This window comes from Aphelocoma coerulescens, chromosome 1 (genome assembly GCF_041296385.1).
Source record: "Aphelocoma coerulescens isolate FSJ_1873_10779 chromosome 1, UR_Acoe_1.0, whole genome shotgun sequence".
Taxonomy (NCBI): domain Eukaryota; kingdom Metazoa; phylum Chordata; class Aves; order Passeriformes; family Corvidae; genus Aphelocoma; species Aphelocoma coerulescens.
In genome coordinates, this window is record NC_091013.1 from 41,719,272 (window position 1) to 41,746,938 (window position 27,667).

Below are 27,667 nucleotides of genomic sequence, written 5' to 3' on the forward strand. Positions count from 1 at the left end.
CTGGTCACTTGGGTTTCCTCTTAAAAATACTGGGAGATGGATCATTCTGCTGAGCACAACCAACAGTTTGTTAATGTAGAGACTACTGTAACTACCCTTGCCACATTTATTAGGCCCCAATCCAGAAAAATATTTACATGCATTTTTATCTTTAAGCGTATACTTGAGTTCTAAATTTAAGTGTTGTCCTAAGTAGCATCTTACTGGTTTTTCCATCCATAGGAATAAACAAGTCCTGCATATCCACAGCAAATACATAGGCAGCACAACCCCCATCAGTGTGAGCTTGTCAAGCTCACCACAAAGTAAACCCAATGAAAGAAAAAAAGGAGCTTTCTTCTAGTGCAGTAAGACTTTGGGTTAAGGACAACATTATAGAAATTATGATTTTGGGTCTTGAACTGAGAGACTTTTTATTTTTCAATGAATTAAGTAAAAAACAGCAGCAGCCACCAGAAACAGTCTTGGCTCTAACTGAAATGAAATTTGAATGTAAATGGTCCTCCTCCAGAACCAAAGGGGTTGAATCCTTGCCATGTGTTCCAGTTCCTGTGGAAAGGGTTGTTGCCGCCCTGCTGACTCTCCGCATCCAGTGGGTCCTCTCCCGCATCAAACTTCCGCCTCATTTCTGGAGGAAACAAAACCAGGGTGGAATCATGGCACGGTAACAATGGGGTTTCCCTGGAATCCTTCAGTTGCTGTTATAATCTAAATGCAGTTTGTAATAGCACTTGAGGCAGAAGGAGATACACATATCCTTTATATAAGCATATCCAGAGTTAGTCAATCCTGGAAATGTCTACAAGATGATATCCCTAGAAGAGACCTTCAAAATATAATTTTTATTTGATTTTAACAGAAGTCACTGAAACATAGTGATTCCACATTTACATGACTTCATGCAACAGACTGGATACAAGTATTAGTGCACTGCTTTCTCAAGATGGGTAAGGGCAGAAAGCAGCATAGAAGCTGCAGTGCTTCTTATGACTTACACTTGTGTTTTGACCTTGATGCAAAAAAAGTAACTAAAAAAATGAAGGCACTGCATCATTACCTGGGTCAGTGAGGACTTCTTTAGCAGCTGCGATATCGATGAATTTTTTCTCTGCTTTCTTCTTTTCTTCCTCACTCTGGAAGTTATCAGGGTGCCACTGGGATGCCAGCTTTCTGTAAGCTTTTATGATTTCTTGCTTTCGAGCATTTCTGGATGAATAAAATTACGGTAACTTCATTTTCTGATTGCTTATATGCCATACACTAATGAAGTTTAAAATAAACACTGAGACACTAATTAAGGGCATCAGGACAGTTATGAGGTGCTGTTAACCTTCTGCAAGTGGCACTGAAGATTCTTTACACAAAACAAAGGAAGCAAGTTGCAACTTTAAAGATTCCTCACTCTCTCCTTCACCACCCATTTACTTCCCTTGGAAAGATGCTACTGCCAGTGACTCTCCAGAATACAGCTGTCAGTCTGAGGAATTTAACATCAGGTGAACAACAAAAAACTGAGATCAAATTAGTTCACAACTGGAAGGACAACCAATACTAGTTCAGAACCTGTTTGCTCCTCATCAGCACAGGAAGCTGTTGGTTTCTCAAGGTTAAAGGCAGAAGGATTTTTGATACCTTTCAGTCTGCCACAATTTTTTGTTACTTTCAGTAATTCTTGGCAGTCTTCATTTCTTCCCCAACTAATTCACATGACTCAGGATCTATACTAAGAATTTCTTCCCGAAGAATTTATTTCCTCTCTTCCTGCTGTTGTTTTCCATTCTTTCTAAAGGAATTGTTAACAAATGCTACAAGTTGAACACTAAAAATTAGTGCAGCAGAAGAGTGAAGATAGAAAGTTACAGAACAAAAATTAACACTCAGCAGAACAAATTCAAGTGATCAACCCTAAAAGTACTGGTTGAAATAACCACCTTTCACATCATCATCTCTGGAATTAATATCTCACCTTTTTACTCCCAGGATTTTATAGTAATCCCTCTTCTGTGATTGCTTCAGCATTCTCTGGGCACGTTCCAGCCCTTCCCGAATCTGCTGGTCATTTTCACTATTGGCTTGAGCAGTCTCATAGTCTTTAATAGCTTTTGTAAAAAAAGTCAATGAAAAAAGGTTACACAACTCTACAAACTTCCATTTAAAGAACTAAACAAAACTGAAGATTTGTTATTACCATATATAAACAGCAAAACTTTTGTTTCAACTTGACATGTTTTGTGGTTTTTTTCTAAATTAGAAAACCTTGAAATAGAAGAAATTCATGTTCACATATGCATTAGGTGACTTTCTTTCTTTAGGCTCATCACACTCATGGGAAATGAAAGAGAAGGGTGGGTACCAATGTAGGTCACAACATTGTCTAGATGTTACTACAGTCACAAGGATGAACATAATGAGCATCTAGGACTGGGAGGAGGAAAGAAACCAAGAAGGAAAATTCAGCAATTAGTACTTGAAAAGCCCTCTGCACATTAGTCCCACATTGTTTTTCAACTGAAGGATGAATTAACCAGAGTCTTTAATATTTATTCTTCTCCCCCAGTCTGCACTCAATCAACACAATAGAAAGTCTCTTCCTCTTTAGTGACTATAGACAGATTTCAGACTATCACTAAGTCCACACTGTTAGCAAAAGGCAAATATTGTGCTTTTTTACACCTCTGCATGCATAATATGCAGACAGTTGTATTTTATAGTTTTTTTCCCAAGGCATGCTCTCACTTTTATTTCAAGAGTTGCATTTCTTAGAAATGAAAGCAAGAGAAGAAATTTTTAAGAAATTTGAGGTCTACACTTCTTTAAGTAAATTCCATTATTATTGCAAGTGCTTAAGACACCAAGTTTATATAATCTTTAATATCAAAATTTATCAAGGGGAGCAAGTTGAAGTCTTTAATGAAACTGCACTTCTTTCACTGTTATAATCCTCAAGGTCTCATTTGCAGATCCAAGTCTCTTCGGTTTCTCAAGTTACACAAAGTACTTGCATCAGATTATTTCCAAGCAGATGCTATTTCTCAGCAGGTGTTACATTTGTTTTTCACTGTTTCTGAGCAAGACAGCAGGAAGTGCTAATGAATTTGTATTACCCAGACATCTGATACCACCACAATCTTGTTTCAGTTACTGAAAAAAAAAAAAAATATTCCAAAAAGTATTGCCAGAGCCCAAACAATTTCCTAGGCTACTACAAACCAACCAAAATTTCTATTCATTTTCACATCACAGGACACTGCCTTTGCTGGGTAAAGAATTTTGCCTTCTACTGGTATTTTTAATAATTTGTCCAGTCATTAAAAAAAAACCCCGAAACAGGAGTGTGCCCAATATATGCCATCAAAACTAACAAAGGCAGTGAAAATGCAAGGATTTCATTATGCTGATTTACTGCTCCAGTAATTTTAAGCACCACTGAACTTAATCTGCTTCAATAATACTGGGAGGTGCCAGGACAACATCCTGCCAAATGCAGGTCAGATTGCTCGGCCTCACCGAGCACCACATCACCTACAGCACCATTGTGCGAAACCTGCTCAGTGGTCAACCACTTGCCATGACAGTATAGGATTTCCCTTCTTTTTCTCTAAATCAGCTTCTTTATTTAAGGACTACAAGCATTAAGCACAAGGGAAGGTGTTTCAGTGCTGCACACTGCAGAGGGAATTCATCCAGTACACTCAGCAAGTACACATTGCACTTTCGCTCTCTAATTCTGACTGCACACTACAGTGCAGGGATTTTCATCTTTCAGAGAGCTAATTGCTCTCTCCATCTGAGAGGTGAGGGTTGGAAGCAGGTGGAACAGGATGGCAGCTTCATGACCACAAGAAGTTTGCTATGAAGCCAGGAAACTTACTACTAATTCCTAGTATGTCAGGTGAGATATTTAATCAAATATTTTGAGCCATTATTTCTAAAAGCAGTAGTACCTCACAAACAGAAGAGCCACTCCTGCTGCTTCTTTCTGGCCTGATGTTTCAGAAAGCTTCCTTTCATGCTGCTCTGACATGAAAGGAACAACTACTTCCCAGTGTCATTTTCAACTTAAATACTTCATTCAAATCTAACTCTCATTATTTCAATACAAGAATCTTCATGATCTCTCGATAGGTAATTACATTGTATCTCTAAAAAACTTCACTGGTTTTGGTATCTTGCCTGCATTTTTTAAATGGAGACAGATTAATTCTGCATGTGGAATGATTTGATTACCCATCAAAAAATCCCAAGTAACTGCAGACAGCCTACATCCATGCCAAGACTGTTAGAGAAATAACAGAACCAGTTTATGCTCTTACTGAAACCTCTACAGTAGTAGAGTGGGGAGGAGAAAAAAAAGAAAACAGAAAAAAATCAGTATGTTGTGACCAATTTTGAAATAGCAAGGCAGTTTTTTCCTTCTTTGACAAAATTTGTGCTCTAGGCAGATAGACTCCTGTACTTATGAGGTATGCCAGAAATGGAGTCATTAAACATCTGTCTCTGTAGACAAGCCCTGGATCTCATGTGATTATGAAGTAATTAAAACCATTTGATGAACTCAGCTATACATAGTGAACTGCATCTTGAACACTTAACAATAATTGCCTTCAAAGTTCTGAATTACAAGTACTTTGAAATTTTCCTACCTTTAACAGGAAAATAGGTGCCTCCAGCTTGAAAAATTTTTTCAGGGAAGAATGAGCATGAGTTTGCCCCTTTAAATATAAGACTACAATTTTAATTGCTCTAGTGTCCTCCACAGCAAAGAGAAATCAGCCATCATTTTAGTGCAGTTAAAACTGAAGGATAAATGAAGACACCTTCAGGCAGATGAACGTTAATGGGCTGTAATGCTGCTGATGAGGGCTCTGCTGGAAGGCAGAGTGTAACCACAACCACCTCACTGCTGTCAAGGGCAGGAGGAAGGCACGGGAGATGCTACAGAACCTGGAGAAGCACAGTTCTGCTCTAGCAGAACTTGGAACCAGGCTAGGCCAAGCCCAGCGGGCTTGACACAGGAAATAACCTCTCCCAGATCCCAGGCACATCCTCTCTGTTTCCTTATATCCTGTAACAGGGAGGCATCTACCCCAGCACAAGATCAGGTTGGCTCTCCACATTTGTGCGGAACTTTTCTTTCCTCTAATTTGCAAGAGTTGAGTCACCCTCCCTAGAGGTATTAAAAGTGATGCAGATATGGCACTTGGGGACATGGTTTAGTGGTAGACTTGGCAGTGCTGGGTTAATGGTTGGACCTGATAATCTCAGAGGTCATTTCTATCACTCCGTGTAATAGGATGCATTGTACAGAAATTCCATATGGAAAACGCAGCCTCAGGAATAGAATCAGTTTGCTCTCTGAGCAACACTACAGAGATCCACAAAGGAGAAGCAATGGCTGTTAACTTCCTCTGCCCTCAGCACGTGCTAAGGAATAGAACAGCGTTATTTCATGCTGCCATCTCAAGACATGAAAATGGAGCTCCTAAAATGGATTTACATCACCCTAACTTTAATTACCTTTTACCTCTAAATGCAATTCTCTGACATTGCTGATTATATAAAACATGTCTGAGTTGAGTAAGCTGCGCAGTCTCATAAAACATCCTGAACACAGTCCGCTGTTGTAAAGACAACTCTGGTGTAGATAAAACAAGTACATTCCACTTTACACTAATCAAGACAAAATTACCACCAAGTATTTTTGTAAATCTGCAACTACCAGTGCTAATTAAGGATAACACAGTGTAGAATCAAAAGTGCATGTTAAAGAAAAGGCTTTGAAACGCTGACTACATTTTAAACGTCCACAAAAACATATGTGCCAATGGCGTACAGCTGTACCTTCCTCATACATGTCTTCCAGCAAATAAGCTTCTGCTCTGTCTTTCAGGGCATTCACATTGGTTGGTTCCAGCTGCAGAACTTCTGTACAAAGTTTGATGGCTTCTGTAGCCTGCTGATTCTAGAGAGGCAAAAGTAAAATAAAACTCATGTAGTTGTGGTGGTTTTGTTTTGTGTCTGTCTTAAAGACATTTACAGAGGGAGATAAGCAGAATTACCTTTGATAAGCAGTGACAGATCCTTTCTTTGGCACGAGTAGAATAAACTGTGACTTCTGGTTCAGTTTTCATTACAGAATCATATTTACTGATAGCATCTTCATACCTGTTTAAATCATAAAGCATAATATCATGAAATGTAATCACTATCTCAGGGTGTTGCGATTTATTTTAAAATTCTCAAAATTCACATATTTTCCCATTCTTCTAGCAAAAGACCTTCACTTGAATAGCCTTAAAGGCAAGGTGTGAAACAACAGAATGAAGAAAACTTGCAGGCACTTCAAGAATTACATCCCCATTCCCTTTTCTGCGCTGTGATACAGAAGAGCAGGCATTAGGCGTGTCAGGCTTATGCAGAAGATAACGACTGCCCTCTGTCACCGTGCACAGCCAAGAGTCTCCAGATTTGCCTCCTGTCCAGCATGACTCTGAACTTCAAAATAAGCATCTCCTCCTCTGATACCTGAGATGGAGCCAGTCTGGAGTCTTGCTGTGAGCACTGCACTACCTGCACACTACAAAAGGTACCTATTCAGTTGGACTTGATCTTGAAGGTCTCTTCCAACCTAGCAATTCTGTGTGTGATTCTGTGTATTCAGAGATACAAAAAAGCTCCTTATGCCAGCTTTACTTAGGCGTGTTTTCTCCTTTTCTTCTTCCCAAGTCACATTGTAAAGTGTAATTTTGCTGTGAAGATCTCAAAATGCTAAAGTTACATGGTTTGAGCAAGAAACAGATTAGAACATTTACCTAAAAATGCAAGAGTGAGATTGAACCCATGGGTTGCTACAGGCTAGAGAAATGCAAGCTCTCAGACTCCTTGAAACTGTGCTGATACTGGCTAAATAAGTGAAAAGAGTCCCAACAGACTTCTGGCTTAATAAAACTGGCATCAGTTGTGCTTATTCACATTCCTGATGTACTTCATCTAAAAAAGCCACCTTGACAATGTCTAAATGATTTGTTAGGGGTCCTTACAGCTGGATGTCATGTGCCTGGGAACACAAAACTGAAGTAAAGCAAGAACTACAAGAATACAGAGGCATTGTCTATCATTTAACAGGGTGCATAAAAGAAAAAAAAAAGCTTATCAGTCAGAACTACTTCTACCATCAAGGCACTGCAGAGTTAGTAGGTGGTTTTAGTCTTAAGATACAGTCCTTTGATCACAGAATAGCTGAAGTGGGAAGGAACCTCTGGAAATCACCTGGTCCAACCCCACTGCCATGCAGGGCCACCTCTAGAAATCTGCCCATAACTGTGTCCAAAATGCTTTTGTGTAACTCCAAAGTGGGGAGACTCCATAACCTCCCCGGACAACCTGCACCACGGGAAATGAGGCAGTGTAAAAAACATTTCCTTATGCTCCAAGGGAATGTCCTGTTTCAGTTTGCACCCACTGGCCTGATCCTGTCACAGAACACCATCATCAAGCAGAGCCTGGCTCTGGCCCTCTTTGCACCCTCCCTTCAGATACGCTGATGAAATCACCCTGTAGCAGAGAAGTCTCAGAGCGAATACTCTCAGCCACCCCAGCCTTTCCTTGCAGGAGAGAGATTCTCCAGTCCTTCCATCATCTTAGAGGAACTTTGCTGGACTTTCTCAGTAGCTTCATCTCTCCTGCACTGGGAAGCCCAGAGTTCAGGTGTGGTCTCATCAGTGCTCAGTAATACTATATGACAGCTGAAAACTCCCATCCCTGGGAGTCTTACCAGTCTTACCACCTGCTGCAGAAAGAAGTTAAGTATGCAAAGGGGAGACAGTGGCATCAGAAGGAATCAGAATAGAATTGTTGCTATGCAAGTCAATATTTATTTTAATTGTAATTTGAGAACTGTGCTCAGTTATGCACTTCAACTGACACATGCAAAAAGCATCACTTTAATCAGCTCCTCAATCAGTAAGCTGGTGCCTCAATTGTGGGTTTTTTTCTTTTTTTTTTTTCTTTAATATAGCAGTGAATACTTACCTGCCTTCTCTGATGAATTCCTCTGCTGACTCGATCTGCTTGTTGAGTTTCTTTACTTGCTTATAGAGGGAGAAGCACTGCTTATGGTCTTGGTCCAGTTTCAGACACTCCCGGACCTCACTTTTCACAGGGGGGGCAAGGAGAAGCGGGGGGAAAAAAAACCAACCAAAAAACTAGGTCACCACATATCATGAAATTTCACCTAGACACAATGCAGCATATATAAGCGGTTCAGAACACTTGAGTTCTTCACACAATCTCTCATTTCATCCAAAAATTAATATAAAGCGAGACCAGCAAGAGTCTTCCGAAACATATAGGGATACTTATCTGGTTTTGGTTTGAATTCTTTTGTATTGCCAAACACATTAAAGATTAAATGTTACATTAATAACTGACTAAAGAGCCAAAGAAAATGGTAATCTGTGAAAGAAATTATATTCAGCAGTTGTCAGAAAAATATATATGAAAATTACCATCAACTGTAACTCAGATATATTACAAAGTTCCTGTGTTGAAGCGTATTTTGTGCTGCTTCAAACAGATAAAGCTCAGCTAAGACTCAAACCTCCCTGATGGAAACTCAGCCAAGCCTGAACCTGATGTTTCACTGTGAAGAATGTTTAATCAGACTCTGATTAGGGCAAGTATCTCTCAAAATAGTCAAAAGTCTAAAAAAAAACCCAAAACCCTCCAGAATGCAATCATATGAAGGAATAAATGTTTTGGATCCCATCGTCATCATAGCACAACCACGCTGTCAATTTCAGGAAGAGATTACAAAATTTTATTTTGTTCCTAAACACAGACAAAAATATCTTCTTATTTGAAAATAATTAGGCCTGTAAGAGGAAGAAACTGATGGAAGGACAAGAGCAAGCACCCAGCCAAGTCCAGGAGCTATAGAACTCTTTCTTAGCATATCTCACTATGCAAAAAAATATTGGTATCAGGTAAGAATACAGGAAAGAGGCTTATCCCTTCATTCTGATTCCATTCTGTTCTTCAACAGTGCTCTCAATTGTACTTTTTAAGTAACGAAAATACCACCTATACTTGAAATCCCTGTGCAAAGTGATGGCCCAGCTACCCAAAGGCATCACAGAAGTGACCTAGGAGCTCACAAGATTAAGTAAGCTCTGGAAAGGGGATGCCTAATGCAAACCAATTACTTTCATGTTTACTTTTGGCCAGCTATAAAATGAATTTCTGCAATTATAATCACATGCAGCTTCCATCCACCAAGAAAAGAAACTCAGGCTTTTTCAGCTCTCTTCACCTTATTGAAGGGATTCTGTGGCAGAAACCATATTGGAAGGATTCTGGAGATGAAGGCAGCACACCTGAAATTATGATTGGCAGAGAAACCACTTCTGTGCAAAAGGAACCTCCACCATTTGTGCAGTTAGGCACATACTACAAACTGAACAGTCTGGATTGGGTAAGGGCAGTTATCTGCCAGACTGACTAGGGACATATGGGAGTAAGATCTTAACTTAGTATGAACAAAAGGATAGGGCATTATCAAAAAGTCATCCAGGACTGTCTGCAGGAACGAAAGGCAAACAGCTCTGTACCCCGAGCTCTTCATACTTGGATGCTCCTGTATTTTTATTTATACTTAAGCTTGTAACCTTAAAGTATACATTTTCTGTTTGCATCTTAAACTTAACTTCAATAGAGGTTTAAGGTTAAAAAAAGGCTCCACTAAAGGAAGTTTAGAGAAGCATTTCCTTGCAGGATGGAGAAATACAATGAAGACAGCACCTCTAAGCAACTCTGATGGACAGGTACTCTGGCTTCTGTTTAAGGAAACAAGATCCTGGAACCGTTGATGGCTGGTCTTGCCAAGAATAAACATGGGTATCTTCACTGCCAATTCTTAGTTTCTAGAAATGAACTCCCTTTATCAGATCTAGACCACAGTTGCTTCTCCATCCAAACCCCACACAATAGATACTTCATGGTTTATCAAGACCTACGTATTTTCTGTCTCAATTATAATGATTACAGCGAATAGTAAAATTACCTGAGAGATAATTCATGGTCCCCCAGCTGATAATATATTCTGCTGATTTTATAGAAGGCTTCAGTATTATCATTCTTTAATTTGGCAGCAGCTTTCAAGTCACTAATGGCTTTGCTTGGTTCCCCTTCCTTTATATAACACTCTGCTCGAAGTTCCCGTAGCTCTGCATCCCAAACACAAACCTTGAGAAATCAAAATTAAAGCTTGTTTTTGGTCCATAACACTTCACTTCTTTTCCACCCCAAAAGAAAAATCCCATTTAATTTCACTTTGCCAACTGCAATAGCATAAGGTTCAAGCTGCATGCAGAGCTCATGAAATTAGCATCTCTGCTTCCTGGTGGATGCTGTGATGCACCTGCCCAAATAGAAAACAAAGGCCTGAAAATTTTGTAAATGATTCAATGAACTCATGCAGAGAGATGAATTAAATCTACTGGCATTGCTTAAACTAGGACAGTCTGTTGAGCCTCCAGGAGAAGATACCAGAATCATAAATTGTTGTATCTTCCCAAAAGAATAGAGGTAATGAACAGCAAGGACCAAGCTGTCGGTTGCCCTCTAGGAAGAAGCCTGTGGGTAAGATGCAGCTCCACAAAGTTTGACCTTAATATCTGGATTTTAAGAATGAAGAAAGGGAAAAATGTCACAGTAAGGCAAAAATAATTACTCATAAGGAACTGCTTATCAAAATTTGGTTTAGGGAATTAAATCTGTGTCTTATCAGTTGTTTGGAAACTATCATTTTAGAGGAGGCTTTTCTGCTTTTCCACATTGCCTTCCCATAAACCAATGCCCACACTGTGGCAGCTTCTTCACCAAAAGCTCCAAGGCTGTAAACTCCAAGTCAACAGCACCAGTTTGTATGAGCAGAGTCATAGCAGTTAGCTGTCTTTTAGTATATTTCTATATGACACACAGAATTCCCGCATGATTGAGTTATTCATGCTTACACTATCAGGCTGTCTATACCAATCAAGATTCAACAAATACAGATACCTAGGGAATAAGCTGAAAATTCAATTAGCTATATACATTTTTAATTTTGTGGGGTTTGTCTTTTGTTACTTCATATTCTCAAGACAAAAACCGTCTGCATATATGCAATGAAAAATCCAGATGAAAAAACCTACAACTCCTGTATTTGGCAAAACTTCATTGATTTCAGAAAACCTTTTTCCCAGCTTCCCCAATACCAAACTGTAGAAAAATAGGAAAATATAATCAAAAAAGTTATCTGTGACAGAAGTTTCACTGAAGTATCTTTAACACAAACTATTATTTTGACTTCTTTTGCAGTTAGTGCTCAGCCCTCTCCACTCTCCAAGATCATTACAGACCCATGGTGCTCAGCAAAACTAAACCAGTTACACTGAAGTTATTTTCACATCAGTGAAGAACTATTAAACAAAAACATACAGATGTCAGACAGAAGCTCTTACTTTCCTTTCACAGTACCATTTGACTTAACACTTACTGCCAAGATTTCATCAAGAAGAGAAATAGCAGCTTCGTAATCCTCTTGCTGGTAGGCAGATAATGCTTGTGAATGCAGGCGCTGCAGCTCATCAGATTTTGTCAGCTGAGTCTGGGCTTCTTTTTCCTCATTATTGCTAGGATTGGATTTGAGCTGCAAACATGAACAAGGAGAGAGACTCAAATGCTTGTTCAAGGATCTCTTTCAGTCTCATTAATAATCGTATCACGGAGAACTGACTCAAGCTGCAAATAAAGCAAAATTAGTTTCAAAACTCCACTGCAAGCATTTCTATCTCTAAACTTCAGAAGAAAGAAACATTTTGAGATTTAATGCAAGATGTCGGAAGTCAGAGAAATCCAACTCCTTGTGCTTGATCATTCACCACTGGACACGTGATACACAACAGTCACTGTCCCCCATCGCCTGCTGGAAGTTGTGGACCTCTCCTTTGCAGACTAATTAATTCACCTCTGCTGGCAGTTACTAAACACTGAATTCCTCAGTTGCAGCAGACAGTGTAACCACGTGGCATAATCGCATCTCACACTTTAAGCACTACACATATTTATAACTTCATGACAGAAATAAATGAAACATGTTCCAGACAGATATTACTGTGAAGTTGTGTTTCTTACATTTTCCACACAAAGAGTGGCTACAGCAGCAGGGTAAGAGACTACAGCTTAGGGAAAAGGCTCAGCCGGACATTCATGCATTCTGTTTCTTATGTAGTTTTAAACAAGTCTAAAGTTTTGTCTATAATGACTCTTATTTCCCTAACCCCTCCCTCTGAGCAAGCAGAAGTGGTTACATTGTACTTGCCTCTTTTCATTTACACAGTTTTATCTTTTCAAAGAAAATTAAAAGACCTTGCATGCAACTTTACTATCACCCAGGAAAATACATATGGGCCAGAAAGAATCTCAGCCATTCCCTTGCAAAGCCAGGATGTCATTTGTAGCATTACTGTAGCTGGAATGAAGCACTGGCCTCACACTTGTTGCTGGTCAGAATGACTTTCATAGTTTTAAAAGGGACAGATCAGCATGACTTCTTTTTTTTGTTTTTAAATAAAAACTTGCATTATCTTGCATCCTATACACAGAACGTGAACTAAAGTCGCTCAGAGACATCTAATACTTTTTTCTTTCCTCATTTATCTTGAAGTGGCCTCTTCCTTTTTTCGCACCAGTAAGTTCTTGAAATACGTGTTTTTGTGTGCTTATGTCTCTAATGTAATTCAACTTCAGCCCTCAGAAGTCCTTTACCAGAATTCCCCCTGGTTCTAACACCTGAGCATATGAAAGTGCCTAAATGCTACATCAAAATCATGCACAGGTCCCATGCTGTGTCTTCAATTCCTCTATATAAATCTTTTTGAACTTTATGCAGTTTTTCATTTTACCTGGCAAAAATCAAGTTGTACTTAGGCATGAAAATTCTCCTTTATTGCCTACACTGTCTTTCAGCAAGAGGAGAGGAATGTGATCAAAGAGTTTTCTTTTTTGTAGGCTGACTCCCAATATAAGTCTCATAAAGCTTTTCTTCTGGTTAGAACTCTGCCTATAAACCCTAGATGCTGTGCATCCACTCTCTCCCCAAAATCTGGAGCTTGTAGCAGAGGAAAATTTCTGCACCTGTAATTTTAAAAAGTACCAAGTCTACAAAACTCTCCAAAGTTCCAGCTGACTTGTCTGATTTCTTCCTTAATTTCTCTGCATTTTCTTTTAAAAATTAAGAGCTTTTGCTATGGATGAACTTTACACTTCCATTTAATAACACTGCACTCCTTAGACTCATGGTATGTTTTTTGCAATGCATTTGGAGAAAATGTCAGTGGAATATGAAAAGCAATGTTACAGTCATGGAGGCAAGTCCAATAGTAGTAAAAACCATTTGAGTAAAACATCCTAGGTAATTTTAGGTAGTACAGTCCAGTTAAAGAAGGGGAAATTTTTCAAGGTATCATTCAAACAAAGTCATGGAGTGTTTCTGTGCTACAGTATGATGAAAATATACACTCATAAGTTCTTAGTAAGTAATCAGTGTATTGCTATGATCCATAAATCAGTAATGTTAACTAAAACAAAAAAGAAGGCTGTTTCTTGAGCTTGTGAAAAACATCCTGAAGGGAACTGAGGGAACCTCCATGGTTTGTGGTATCTAAGGTCAAGTGATCCATGCACTCAAGGACAGTGCACAGAGGAAAGCCCTGCACTGGTAATATATCAGGTAACACACCTATGACAGACAGATGGAAAAAAAAAAAAAAACAACAAAAACCAAGGAAATATTCAAATATCTTTTCTTCTTTAGCTGGGAAGCTACAGATGATCACTGTACCACAGAGGAGTGTATTTGGAGACATCTAACATTACTCTGATGTGGTTAAGAGAGCCTCAAATACCCAACCCAAGACTGACTAGTAACTTAATCAAAAGAGGTTAACTTACAGTGCCATAAGATGGCCTCTCCCACCTACATCCAAAACAGTATTATTACACACACCAACCAACCACGGAAAGCTGTTGTCCAACGTATTTTGCAACCAGCAAGGGTTTAGATGAGAAAGCAATCTGCAGATGTGCAGAGTTCAGTCACTTGGTCTTGGCTGACACCTAGTGGAGCTGGAAGCTGTGCCTTCAGTTTTGAGCTCTGAAGTGTTTGTTCTTCCAAGGCAGACAGAATTGTGTATTTAGGACACCTCAACTTACAGTACTTACTACAATAAATTGCAACTGTGAGTGTTACAGTCAGTCTTAAAAAAGACTAGAATTTAAAAGAAATATAACAATCCGGCCCTTTCCTCACTTTCCAATAGACAAGGCAGAGAAGTTCTCTCTAATCTTGTACCTTCTACAGAATTCACCAACTCAAATGCTTTTTGTTTTCTCTATAACATAAGCAGTCACTGACAATACTGTAAAGCATATACACAGGGCTGCCAGGATTTGCATTGCTTTTGTCACCTTTCCAGAAGGCCTTCCATCAACCAAAGTATGCCAATATCCCTTTTATTTTCAGTAAAAATCGCATGCTTACAGATAAAATAAACATTCCAGGGCTTTCATGGCTTGAGGCCTTAGACACGAGTGTTGATGCACCCACAGATCTGTCCTGCTGACTTCTATTAATCAGAAACTACTAAACCAAACAGAAGGAACTTGATATTAAAGCATATGAACACTCAACCTAAGCTGTAACAGAGAAATAATTACTATTCATATAGCATGAGCAACAACTTTGTAAAATCACCAAAGGAAGTCTGCTTACTCCTTGTTTCATGTGGAAAACCTGGCCCATGTAAACAATCTCATCATCTTGATCCATCTGTTGGCCAAAAGGAGAGGTTTCTAGAAATGCAATATTGCTTAATATGTGAAGGCCTAAGTCTGAATCACACCTTCTATCCAAACCTCATGATTAATTTCATCCAACAGGAAAGTACAGAGTACAAAAAAAAAAAATTATAGCTAAAAATAACACATGAAAGCTGGAATCTCAAGAGGCTCTGCTCCCAAAAAGGAATACTGCATCCTTTGCAGCTAGGCATTCCCACTGCCTGTTCTCTCATACTAGCACTGCCTCATAAGACAGCCAGTACTGATATGCCATAGAGGGCAGGAATATACAAAGAAACTGCTTAGCAATCTTTAAAGATATTTAGGGTGCTCACCATGAAACTTTTTCCTGACACTATGAAATTAGATAGAAAGAATTTGAGGACATGAATGTTCTTTTCTTTTCACAAGTATACTTTAAAGGATAGGTTTACTGTCAGATATAAAGAATACTTTCAATGTTTTTTTGAGTTCTACACAAAGCCACTGGTCTTACAAGCTGGGAAAGTTTACCTGTCATCCCTCCCTCCATTTAGATGGGCTAAACTTTTCTTGCTTTCTCTCCCTCAAAATGGACTGTATCTCTTGAACTGTTGGGATCCCTTTTAAGGAACATGACGACAAGAGAAAGGATGGGAAATCTGAAAGATTTAGAAAACAAGGGAAACCTCTCAAAGAAATAGGTGTTCTACTTAAAGATTTCAAAGTATGTAGCACAATTTAATCCACTCTCCAAATTAACCTATTACAAATTACTACTTTAATATCGTTTGCTCATTTTGCTTGAATATACTGCACTTAACTGAAAATTATGCTCTTCAAAACAGACCACTTGACAATTCTCCAAGTACACAGGCAATATTGTTCACAGAACAAAGGAAAATGGAACTCAGATTGAGGACTAATATGCTATTTTCCTAAATCAGTTTCTGAGAAGAAACTCTCTTCTACTTCAGATTTAAAGCCTGACTGAGGACTGAAACCATTTGACTGACCAAAGGCAGCAACCAAATTTTTGCAGCAGGTTTGGCAATAGGGAAAGATTCTTGACAGTTGACTGGAGAAACAATTCCATGTGCAGCATTAAGCAATACTTAAAGAAACAGTAACTGCAAAGAGATGCACACACAAACTCACAATCAACACTGGCATTGCATAACTGCTACTGCAGCAACTGTGTCCTCAGTTAATCCAAGCTGAATGACTCTCCCACACTTGCAAACAGCAGGGCTGCGCTGTTATCAGACCACACACTCCTAAGAAAGTTACTGAGGGAGAAGCAGCCAGAGGTGCCATTGCTACGTGAACTTCAGAACAAGCTGCTGGAGCTCTGCTACAGACACAAGAACTGCCTGATGCATTCCTACCTGCAAGAGCCATTCCTCACAGCTGTCCTGCATTTACACTCACTAGTAAGATTTCCATTAAACATCTGCATCCACACGACTGCTTTTTCCATCCCTCTCTTCAAAGAGAGCCAACAAGACAGCACCTGTTACATTGCAAATTCTTCTTATTTTGGCTTAAGGGACACACCAGCTGTTCAAACTAGCAACTCTTGAAGAGCAAGCAAGAATGAAGAATGAATCTTATTTACATTCATATTTACATTAATTTTGTGCAATAGAGAGGAAACCAAGATTCACATTTCTGAGGGGTTTTTTTCTGGGGTTAGATCAGTTTACTTTTGCAGCATAGGGCTGAAATGCACAAAATACTCATCAAAACTAAAAACTGCCCAAGCGAGTTTTAGGTGGGTAATATCCAACTACGTCTATATGGAAACTGCACGATTCCTGATCATGGAGAGAAAGTGCTATCAAGACATTCATGAAGATTGAGAACTCTGCAGATTAGAAGACAAACAGAGGGATGCCACTGTAACATACTGATTTAACTGCTCAATGGCTAAAATAAGAGCCAAAAATTATTTTGCAACTGGTAAAAAGAGACAGGAACCTGCAAAGGTCGATCCATGATGCCCCCAGTGATTTCCCAGAGAGACATCAACATAGTGACGTAAACCAGAGTTCAACTACATACTTTGAGTCCCATGTCACTTATTTCTGAATGAAGGTTGCTCCCTAGTACAGCTGTCAGCAAGCAGAGATCATCAAGTGTCAGGCACACACAAAGAAAACTTTCCAAAGTGCTACATAGTTTCAGGCAACATCCCATTTCATCTGCATCACTATACTGCAACTTAATTGGTCATTTATTCACACAAGGCTGCTTAGCTACTACACCTGCAAAGAACAGGAAAGACAAACTCAGGCCTAGATACCATATACTCTATAGAGCATCAGAACTGAGCTGTGACCTTGGCTCAGAACCCAACCTTAAAAGTAGTGATGTTGTTCAACACTGGTCTCCAACTTACCACATTTTTAAAGTCATCCTCTGCTTCATCAAATTTTCCTTGCTTAAGCAGTAAGTGTCCTCTCTGTAATCTTGCCTGAAATGAAACATAACTTTTTATTTACAAATGGGAATTCAGCAAAGTATGAACACAAGTTTCATTTTAGTATAGCTAACAAGCTGAAACAGAGATCATGACACCCATTTGTTGTCTTTTTGATTTAATAATGTTCTTATAATACCTATTTAATGGTAAAGGATTGCTCTGCACCAGAACTGAAGGACAAAAAGCAGACAGTTTTTACGGAAAGAACTCATTTGAAAAGTTTCACAAATCAAAGTGAATGCTGACTTTACACCACTTTCCTGATTATAACTGCTTACAGATTAAGTAAATAGCATAAATAATAAACACTAAATGATTCCCATATTTAATTATTTCATTAAACTCTCAGAGTAATAGGAGCTATGTAAAAAAACAAATTAATGATTTAGAAGACTTTGATTTATAATAAGAATATTTTCATATAACAGTGAATTTAACATTTGCTCCTTTATTGTGAGCTATACATGACACACCACAGCCCACAAGAAAGGGAGGTGAATCAGCTGGAGAGGATTCCAGCATCACTTTCCAACTAGTGAGGCAATCTCCACATACAGTAACATGGAAGCGAGAAAAGGTAAGCAAATCAGAACCTGAAACAATCACACAGGAATTCTGTGAGATTGGGACAGTTCCTGTGGAGAAGAGATACCTCAAATCTAAGGCTGATTAAGACAGAAAAGAACCCCAGAGGCATCTGTGTGCTCTCCTCTCCCTGCCCCAAACGGCACAGCCTTGGTGAACGACAGAATAACCACAGGTGAGAGAAGAAAAGTGTTTAGTGTAACTCCATGAACTTAGTAAAACTATTAGTTGTTCAAATAACTGTCTAGACTGTACTCAGCATAGCTGCAAATTAAGGCAGGTACAGCACTGCTATTATTTTATCCTCTTTAAAGCCCTCTGAGGGATGATGTATTCTCTATTCCTGCTGAGCCAAGTCTGAAAAAAACCCCAAACCTTCTTTAAAGCAGTTTTTTCTTTACATGTCAACGATCTTCAATTCCAGTAATACTTACTGATGTGAAGTCCTGCTTTAACTCAACCACTTTACTTAGATCGCGAATTGCTGCTTTAGATTTGCCCATGGCTAAGTACACTGTGGCTCTTCTGTAATAAGCAATGTAGTTATCAGAGTCCCCCTCTGCAAATGAACAAACAGTAATCAGAACACTATCTCAAAGCTACTGAAATTTCTGGTACAGTGGAACTCTAATGACTAAAAATATATTATCTGACTTTTAAGCCACTGGAAACAACAGTATACATTAATAAGACATAAAATTTGCAACATTATGCAAGCAGTATTTTCTATGCAGTTTAATTATATAACAATAAAGATTACAGAAATGCCGTAAATGCCAAATAATTGAGTGAAGGTCAAATATGTACCTGTTCTTCAGCTTTACACAGAATAGCCACTACATACTAATGCTTTACCTCCAGCTGCAGGCCTACATTTGAAAGCATGTTAATTCATCATTTTGCAGCCCAGGCACTGATCACCATATAGGATAATGCAAATATTCCCAAAGTTACTAATGTTAGTCCAATGTCAACACACAAACTCTTGGTATCATTCATTGAAATAGCAGCAACTAGTGGGCACCAACATTCCCTCTCACCAGCAGACAAATGCACACACACTATCAAAACCTGAATGCTAACTTCAGGGGCCACCCATTTCATGGTGTCTGCTGGTCAAAATTCCAAGATCCAGCGATTTTAACACGCTCCAAGCTAGCACATACACATATGCCCATACAGGAGGCAAACATCAGTCTCTGAAACCAAGAATAATTTTCTTAACATTCTTCTCTATGCAGTATTTCACAGAGACAGGTGACAGTTACTGTGGGCTCTCAAGGAAAAGTAACTTAAACCACCAAAACAACCCTATGCTGGAAGACAGGAAACCTTTTACTATGCTATTAAAAACATAATAATCAATCCAGAATTTGCAGACAAGAACATCCATATCTGAAGAACAGAAGTATTTTTCTTCCTCACATCATCTGAGGCTAAAGTTGAACTTCAAAATAAATGGAAGAAATAGCACTACCAAAAATCTTATGATCAGCAACCAAGTTTCATAGCCGGCCACCTCCATTACCAAAACACTAGTTCAGTTCTCACTGAAAAAGCTATCTGCACTCTTCCTCTACAATGTCTTGGCCTGTATGTCTTGACAATGCTAATCTCCAGAGCTGAAATTTAATAGGAACTCCCATGCTGTATCCCTCCTTTTATGTCAGCATTGCAAACATCAAATAAATTCAAATGTTACTACCCTTAAAAAAAAAAAAAAAAAGGCATTGAGTCCTAAATGTGGAGGCTAGGTACAAATCCACAGCTGAAATTAAGGAACTTGATTAATACACAAAGGATGAAATGTAGGAAAGAGCTAACACAGAAAGCCCATTCCAGCACCAGATGATAATCTGACAGATAGTTTTGCCTCAGCACTCCAGAAACAGTAATGAATAGCAACTGACACACAGACAGAAGGCAGCTGCTGGGATTGAAGAAAGAGTTGAAAATTTAACTGAAGAGACAGAATATGGACAGTAGCTTTCATCTATTTTAGATGTTTGCAGAAAAAACAAAAATAGACTGGCTGAGGCAAGACAGAAAGCTCTATCTACCTCACAATCTGCAACAATGCAGTACAGACAGAAAAGAATTCTTACCTCCTCACAAGCACAGTTGGCAAATCATGCTTAAAATCTTTTCAAAAAGGCAAAATACAAAGAAGAAGTAGTCTGATGAAAATGAGGCAATTAGGCTAAAATCAGCATCCAACCAAGAATCCCATAAAGGTCACAACTGAGGTGGTCACACTATAGCTCTACAAGCTGCTCCAGCACAGCTGGCAAAGCAGAGGGTTTCACCCATGCAGGTACCTCACCATCATCCCAGCTCACACCACTGCTGCCTCTGCACCATCACCAGGAACTGCACAGCCAGAGACTGGTCTCCTCATCAAATCCAAGTTCAAGTTTGCCAACCAATAATAAAGGAGAAAATCACACTGTAGCACTAACTCTGCACAGATCCCACAGAAATGCTTTGGCAGCAGCACACAAACCAAAGGAGCAACAGACTGCATCTAGGTGGAACAAGGAGCTTCCATGACAGAAAAAAACCAGACGCTGCCTCCTCCACTCCCTTTATATAAGGGAAGTTGTCTTGGAGAATGCAAAGAAAATGTTAATAACTCAGAAACAACCAATGTTTCATTTACATCTCACTATTAAACCAAGGCATAAATAAAAAAAGTACGACTTATGAATGCATAACATCTCAGTAATATTCTTTTCACAGAGAAAAAAATGCACTTGTACACATTATAACAAAGTCCAACAACTTAAAAAAATGCACCATGAAATTAAAAAACTGTAGTGTTAATGGACACTGCTCTTTACTGGTGCTGTCTCTATGCTTCAATTAAAGGTTTTTCATCAGTTAAGTTGCTTTAAAATTCTTAAAAGCAAACATTTAACTTCGTAGTTTGTTGAAAATGCAGAACACCAAACAAGAACGAACTCACTAGTTGAGTACAAGAGAAGGACAATTTTCCTCTCTACTACCAACTCAGTGTCTCAAACTTGCAGCATCAGTTTCACTGAGATATCACCCACTACAAGTTTCAGTTAAGAAAAAATAAGAAGAGACAGAGCAACTATTTTAAACATTGAATTTTTTACAGCACTGGATAGGAGAAAGCATGGATAAAGTCAGCCTTTCAAAGACACACTTTGAAAAACATCATAAAGATGAAACCTGATCTTGATGGGATTAGACAGACAGGGAAATATCTCATCAAATACTATCAGAGCCAATTATAATTCCTTTCATACAGCTAGCTTCCAGAACAACAGTGACTTACATGTTTATTTATCGTGTAGTTAATTTAACAGTTTTCTTCTATCAAAACCAAAGCATAAACATTCTACTGCATCTCTGTTGGCTTCTGTCCAAACTGCTGTATAAAGATACCCCAACTTCTGTGACTCATGGAATGCAACTTGCAAGAAAGCAGGATATTCAATGAAGCAAAGAGTGGGAAAAACCCACCCAAAGGTATTTTAGTACAAGAGTCACCTCCCTGAGATACGCACCTATAGCTGCATGAAAGTGAGACAAAGCATCTGCCAGCTGTCCAGCAGCCAATAACTTCTTTCCCATTTCAAGTTGTTTTTCTACTTCTGCATTTATTCCACACTCAGCTCCTTAAAGAAAAACAAAAAGAACAAGGTTTTGAATGACCAGTTTGATTATACCAAACACATACAGTGATAACACAATACATGTAACAAACCATTATTGACAGAGGCAGAAGTCACATCTTCCTGCACTTTAGGTAATCTCAGAGGTCTTTTCCAACCTAATGGATTCTGAGATTCTGTAAAGCACCCTTCAGGCCTAATAACCTCATAGCACGTCCCAATTAGGATGTGTCAAAGTACACAAAACACTGCTTTGCACCCCCTTGTGACAAAGCACCAAATACGCATCTACACATTCAGTAACATATTCTGACTTTCAATTTCAGAAGAATCTGGAAATGCACTCGTAACACACACATGCAGCAAATACACAAAGGCTTTAAGTTAAAGTTCACGACCCTGATGGTAACTTAATACTTAACTGAGAACTGTTTGTCTACTTAGAGATTGGCTTCTCATCTACCGCACTTTTGTCTCATCTTCATAGTTTCCAGGGCAAACTTCTTAAAGATAGCAAGTTTTGACAAACAATTAAAATTCTCACACCTTTTCCCTTCAACCAGTAGCATGAAAAACATACTTAAGTTGTAAGTCTTTGAAGTGCCAGTTTGACTTTAAAGCTAATAAACTGCTGCTGCTCAACCAACAGGGAAAGACCATTGTTGAGAAGAAATGAGCAGTCGAGTTCAAGTACATGCTATACATACATCAACTCAGCAAGAGCTTTTTCATTTGCCCTGCTTCCAGCAGTCTTCAGATCAGGGCAGAATTTGACTACAAATTACCCACCAGCTTATGACTATTAAAAACTTTCACACTAGAAAAATTTTCATTTATAAAGAGGATACCCTATACCTAAATTTAAGCAAGGTAATATATTGAAATCCTGAATAAGCACATTACATTAAAACCCAATGATTTATAACTTATTTCACTCAGGTTTGCACTGAGCTAATTCATATAGGCATTTGAATTAATTTTAAATACAAAAATGCAGCAGCACTTTGAAGTTGTTTCTTAGAATCCAAATAAAAATGTTACAGTACAAGTGATTGAGGGGAAAGTATATCCAAACTTCTCACACTGAAAGGTGGCTAAACAACAGTGTATTTGTAATTGAAAGAACAGTAATTTCTTATCACCAAATCATCATGATTTTAGACCTAAGAGCTCGCAACACCTGGAATCTTAATTTAATTTTTCTTTTCTTCTCCATTATACAGCTCATAATTCTTTTAATTCCACATTATAAGCAAATCCTTGAGCTGTCTAAACTAAAATGAACAAAATCCCCTCTGTATACACTAGAGAAAGTTCTATCTGCTAAAAGATTGATAATAATTCAGCAAGCTGGATTCAAGGCCTTCAACTCAATTATTTGTTTTAGAACAATGATAGAAAATTAATTTTTTTTTAATTAATAAAAATTACTTCATGGAGCCCCAAATTTCCAGTGAATATTTTTTGTTTAAGTAGATGGAGTTAAAATTGTCTACATGATGAATAATTATTATTTGAGGATCTTACTAAACAATACATTTTAAAGTCAATTCTAGGTATGTACAAAATGTATTCCCATTTTATGTGAATGTCCAATTTGCATCAGAAAAGGACATTCTTCCTTGCCCATTTTGCTTTGCTAGCTTAAAGCTTCAATCATCAAGTATTCCACTGTCCTTTTATGTAACAAAACAAGCATCGGAAACACAATGAAAAGACTCAGAACTGGAAAAAACCTCACCACAAATTTCCCTGGCTTTGGAAGGATGCTAGCAGTAAAGCAGGTATCGAACCATGAACAGACCAAAGCATTTAACATGACTTAATACCAACCAAAAACCACTAAGTTTCATCCCTCCTGTGCTTCCCCACACACAAATACCTGAAATCTTTCAAAACTTGTCAGTTTGGAGCGGTATCTTCGAAGTTGACAGTAAATTACACTTTGATGAGCTTTCCATCTACCCAAATATGACATTCAATTTCCACAGTCTCAAGCATCCTTGTTTTACATTCAGTCACATCAGGATAGCTCCAAGAATACATTTTTCCACAGTAAGATGTACCTACACAATTTAGTGTCTTTCAAACACATTATGTTCAGCACAGTTTTACAGTTACATAATATTTTAGGTGGAAGAGCCATCTTTTTCCTTGAAAATAATGAAGACAATTAATAAAGGAAATGAGAAAGGTGCCCACTGATAGCAAACAAATAATAACAGCAGGAGCAACACGGATAAATAAAAAAGCAAATTGTGAAGCACTGTAGATTCCCTGTAGAATAAGACTAATTATACTTGACATACTTTAAACCATATATTATATCTTGGCTCTGCAAGTTGCTGAACATCATAAATTGATGCATGAATCTCCAGAAACAGCCTGCATCATCAGCCTAACCATGATGAAAAGCAACATTTACCATAACTACTCAGGAACACTCTGCACTGACCTGATAGTTGAGCTGTTTATTCACAGAAATGTATTGCTCATTCATTTTCTGGCTGTCGGCAAACAATTGCTCTAAACTAAGCAGCCCCACAGTAGACATCCAAAACCTGGTAACATAAGCACAGGAGTCCAAGGACTCAAATTCTCTGCAACCTATTTGGGTATCTATGCACTCTTTGGTCTGGGAATGAACCTAAGAACTAAAGTTCAGCTGGAGCAAAAAAAACACCAAACACCCCACAGAGCTCTTTCCAACAGATATACACTGGTGAGCTGCATACCAAGGGCCCAGCTGAAGAAACTCTGCATGATCCACCAAGAAACTAAATTTACACAAGAGACATGCAATCATACCATTTATTTTTAAAAACTTCCATGTATATTAATTTGAATATCATTTTTAAAGACTGCCTAATTGTTAAGTATTCACCTTGGGCCTCAACCAACCACACACACAAGCCCCAGCTGTCAAATTAAGTCAAATAATCTGGATAAATTCAGAGCCTGTAGTCCTTGCACTGGAGCAAGAGACTATTAAAAAAAAAAACAAAACAAAAAAAAAAAAAAAAAACAAAAAACAACCCACACAAAAAAACCAAACAAACATAAACCCCCAAATTATTCCCAGATAATTGGTACTAGCCCTGACAGCGCAAAGGACAACAGAAGGAACAGGGAAGATAAGCAGGTGCAGCTAGCCTGTTTTTCCAGTTAAATACACTCACTTCAAATAAATTCTAACTTCCTAGTAGGATTTTTGTTTTACTAGAATAATCGGTGCTAATACATAGGCACCTAAGTCTACAGACTTCAACTATACCCTTGTATAATCGGTCCCATCCACACTGAAAAAAACTCAATAAAGCCCTGCAACCTGAGAACAGTTCCAAGATGTTACATTTGCCTACATGCTCCTGTTTCCCCCCGCCATAGAATTTCCACCTACTTTTTCCTAAATCTTGTTCCCAAGCTGAGTAACAAGACTATGAAAATAAACAGATTTAGTTCCCACTGTGTACCAAAACCAGTTGTTTCAACGACAAAGAAGCAGCATGCATGTCACTAATCTTAATGACATTCATCTCAACCTTTTTTTTCCCCCCCATAGAGGAGCTTAATGATTGCCTTACCTTGTCAGCCAAGTGGGAGATCCTGCTTTTGCAACATTTTTTTTATCAGAATGACCCTGAATCATAAGTTCACTGTTATTTTTAAACAGGTTTGGTCTTTACTTTGGGTATATTTGCAAACGTGATTTTCAAGAACTACACTGAACTAAGTAAGACGTGGACAAGCAACGACAGTTTCGGAAGCAACAGTTCTGAGGTTTACAAGGAGCCTCAGAGTATCCAGTTGAGCCATGTGTAACTTCCACCCGTCAAGTGTTTGCTCCCTCCCTTTGCAAAGGAAGTTGGTAAATACAGCAAAGACTGGCAGACAAAAAAAGCCCCGCCCTCAAGTAGCCTTTGCTATTTGGGGCCAAGAAAAAAAAAAAAAAACAAACAAAAAAGCTGCCAAACTTAGGGTGAAAACAAAAGGTAGGGGGAGGAAAAGAAACACTTAATGCTTGTGGTCTGCCAGTAACTAACTTAGCACTGTATACTCAGAGCCCATTTATTCTTCCCCATATTACATTTCCTTTCTTCTACTACGAGGAGGAAAATGAACTTTCCTTTATTCCTCCTCAATCACCTCTTTTTGTTGTGATTAGTGTGGATAAACAGCAATGAAGAATTAATCTTCCCAAGAGAGGATCTGTGCCAAATTCATCACAAACTGGGGTGAAGAGAAGGAATCAAAAACGTTTTTACTGAGTGTATTTACCAGCCAGATATAAATAGCATTCACTGACATCAACTGTAAGATACAAAAGTTAATACAGAATAACTCACATATTTGTGAATCAGATGACACAAGGCAGACTTCTATTATGAAGACATCAAGATACAAATTTAAATGTGACTATGAACACCTTTGAGCTCAAAGACCAGTAATATCCATGGGGGAAAATAAAATCTAGATACTTAAATAACATACATCCCCCAAAAACTTCTCTAACTACATTCTGAAAAATTAACTCATTAACTAAGAGGTTAGTAAATTCAGTAAATAAGATCCAGTACTACCACTTCTCATTCTATTACTGTACTCTACATCTTTATTAGCTGAAGTTCAGAAAATGTCCCCCAAATTAGGAAGTGTAGTAAGACCAAATAGCCATTAAACCACAAACTTGAAATAGGCTGGCAACTCTAAATAAAGAATCCTCAGCTGGAGCACCACTACCACAATCTCACAGGGAAAAAAAACCCAACAGTATACTCTGACATAAGTTATTTGTCTTCTAACATTACCGGAATGCATATTAAAAAAAAAAAGGCAATCTGACACCACAGTACATGGTCTAATGCAGAGTGTCTTTGCCACAGTATGTTCCTGTTGCCACCTGAACTATTCTTTAATTTAGTATATCAACTGAATTTTTAAGGCTAACCTCTATCTTTCTTAAGCCCACAGACTTTTTCTGACTATTGACAGCTTCAGTTCCACTTCCATCTGCCACCAGATGGAAGTGGAACTGAAGGACGTGGAAGTGAAGAACGTCCCTCAGGTGAAACCCTGACTGTAACCACCATTGTATAACAGAGTTAGAAATTTAACAGAAGCCTGTGAATAAAAGTCTGATTACACAGGTGTTGCTGACAGGGTACTGTGAAAGTAAACAAGCTGCACAAAGCGCAGATAAGCTAAACTTCAAATACTAATGGTGAGAGGAAAAAAAAAAAGAAGAACAACAGAAACCATAACAACAAAACAAAAACGGAACAAATTCAACGCAAGCATCAAAAGCCTCAGCGAATCTCTAAGTGTGGTACTAATACTGGCTGCGGCTGAGAAAGGCCACTGGAAAAGCCTTTCAACTTAGGAACGACACAAAATCCACACCGGAGTGAGAAATGCACGGCTAGCACAGAACGGCCGATGCTGTCACACAGCTGCACTCGAGGACACCACGGCACCCGAGGCCTCACAGTCGCTGGCGGCAGCCTCAGCCCGCCCGTGAGCAGGCCGGGGAGCGCGAAGCGCACACACAGCGAGCCACCGCACCCCCGGGAACTCCGATAAACCCCTACAGGTCACCGGCAGCGGCGGTGCCCTCGTCACGCACCCTTCGCCCCGCGTGATGAGGTGGCAGCGCTGTACCTCCCTCCTCACACCCTTTCCCGAAATATTCCCCCGCCTCAAGACGACACGGGCCGGGGGAGGCGGGGGGAGTGAGTGTGTCCCGCCGCCATGGCAGACACCGCGCAGCCCCGACCGAGAGCCCGGCAGGAGGGATGGAGGGAGGGCTCCCACCCACCACGGCCGCGGGCCCAACCCCGGTGGGCCGCGGACGGGCGCGGCACAGCCCTCCTCTCAACGCACCCCCACAGGGACCCCGACCCGGCTCACCCTGGTACTGTAGGTCGAGGAGCACGAGCAGGAAGGGCAGCGCGGAGCCCAAGCGCCCGGCAGAGGCAGCGGGAGACACCATCTCCTCCTCCTCCGCCGCCGCCCCCCGTCCCGACAGTGGCGGCTCCGGGCCCGACCCAACCGACCGGCAGCTCCAGCTCCTCCGGGAAGGGTCGTGGGCGACGCT

At 39.3% G+C, this 27,667-nt stretch overlaps 1 protein-coding gene across 1 annotated transcript; it reads right to left on the minus strand.

The window, feature by feature from the left end:
- Positions 1-387: 387 nt before the first annotated feature.
- On the minus strand, positions 388-27,667 carry DNAJC3 (DnaJ heat shock protein family (Hsp40) member C3). Its single transcript, XM_069008320.1, has 12 exons — positions 27,481-27,667; positions 21,466-21,576; positions 18,364-18,488; positions 17,261-17,335; positions 11,537-11,689; positions 10,061-10,242; positions 8,032-8,151; positions 6,060-6,165; positions 5,842-5,962; positions 1,967-2,099; positions 1,058-1,206; positions 388-628 (listed from the first exon to the last, which is right to left on the minus strand). The coding sequence occupies exons 1-12, from the start codon at positions 27,560-27,562 to the stop codon at positions 471-473; spliced, it is 1,515 nt and encodes a 504-aa protein (XP_068864421.1). The 5' UTR covers positions 27,563-27,667; the 3' UTR covers positions 388-470.

Bases quoted from the DNA above. Each gene is read 5' to 3' on its own strand.
- DNAJC3 (XM_069008320.1), bottom strand. From the start codon at position 27,562: ATGGTGTCTCCCGCTGCCTCTGCCGGGCGCTTGGGCTCCGCGCTGCCC. The intron at 21,577-27,480 runs GTGAGCCGGGTC...TTTTTCTTTAAG, and splicing joins CCTCGACCTACAGTACCAGG to GAGCTGAGTGTGGAATAAAT. The intron at 11,690-17,260 runs GTAAGTTGGAGA...TCATGTTTGCAG, and splicing joins AGGATGACTTTAAAAATGTG to CTCAAATCCAATCCTAGCAA.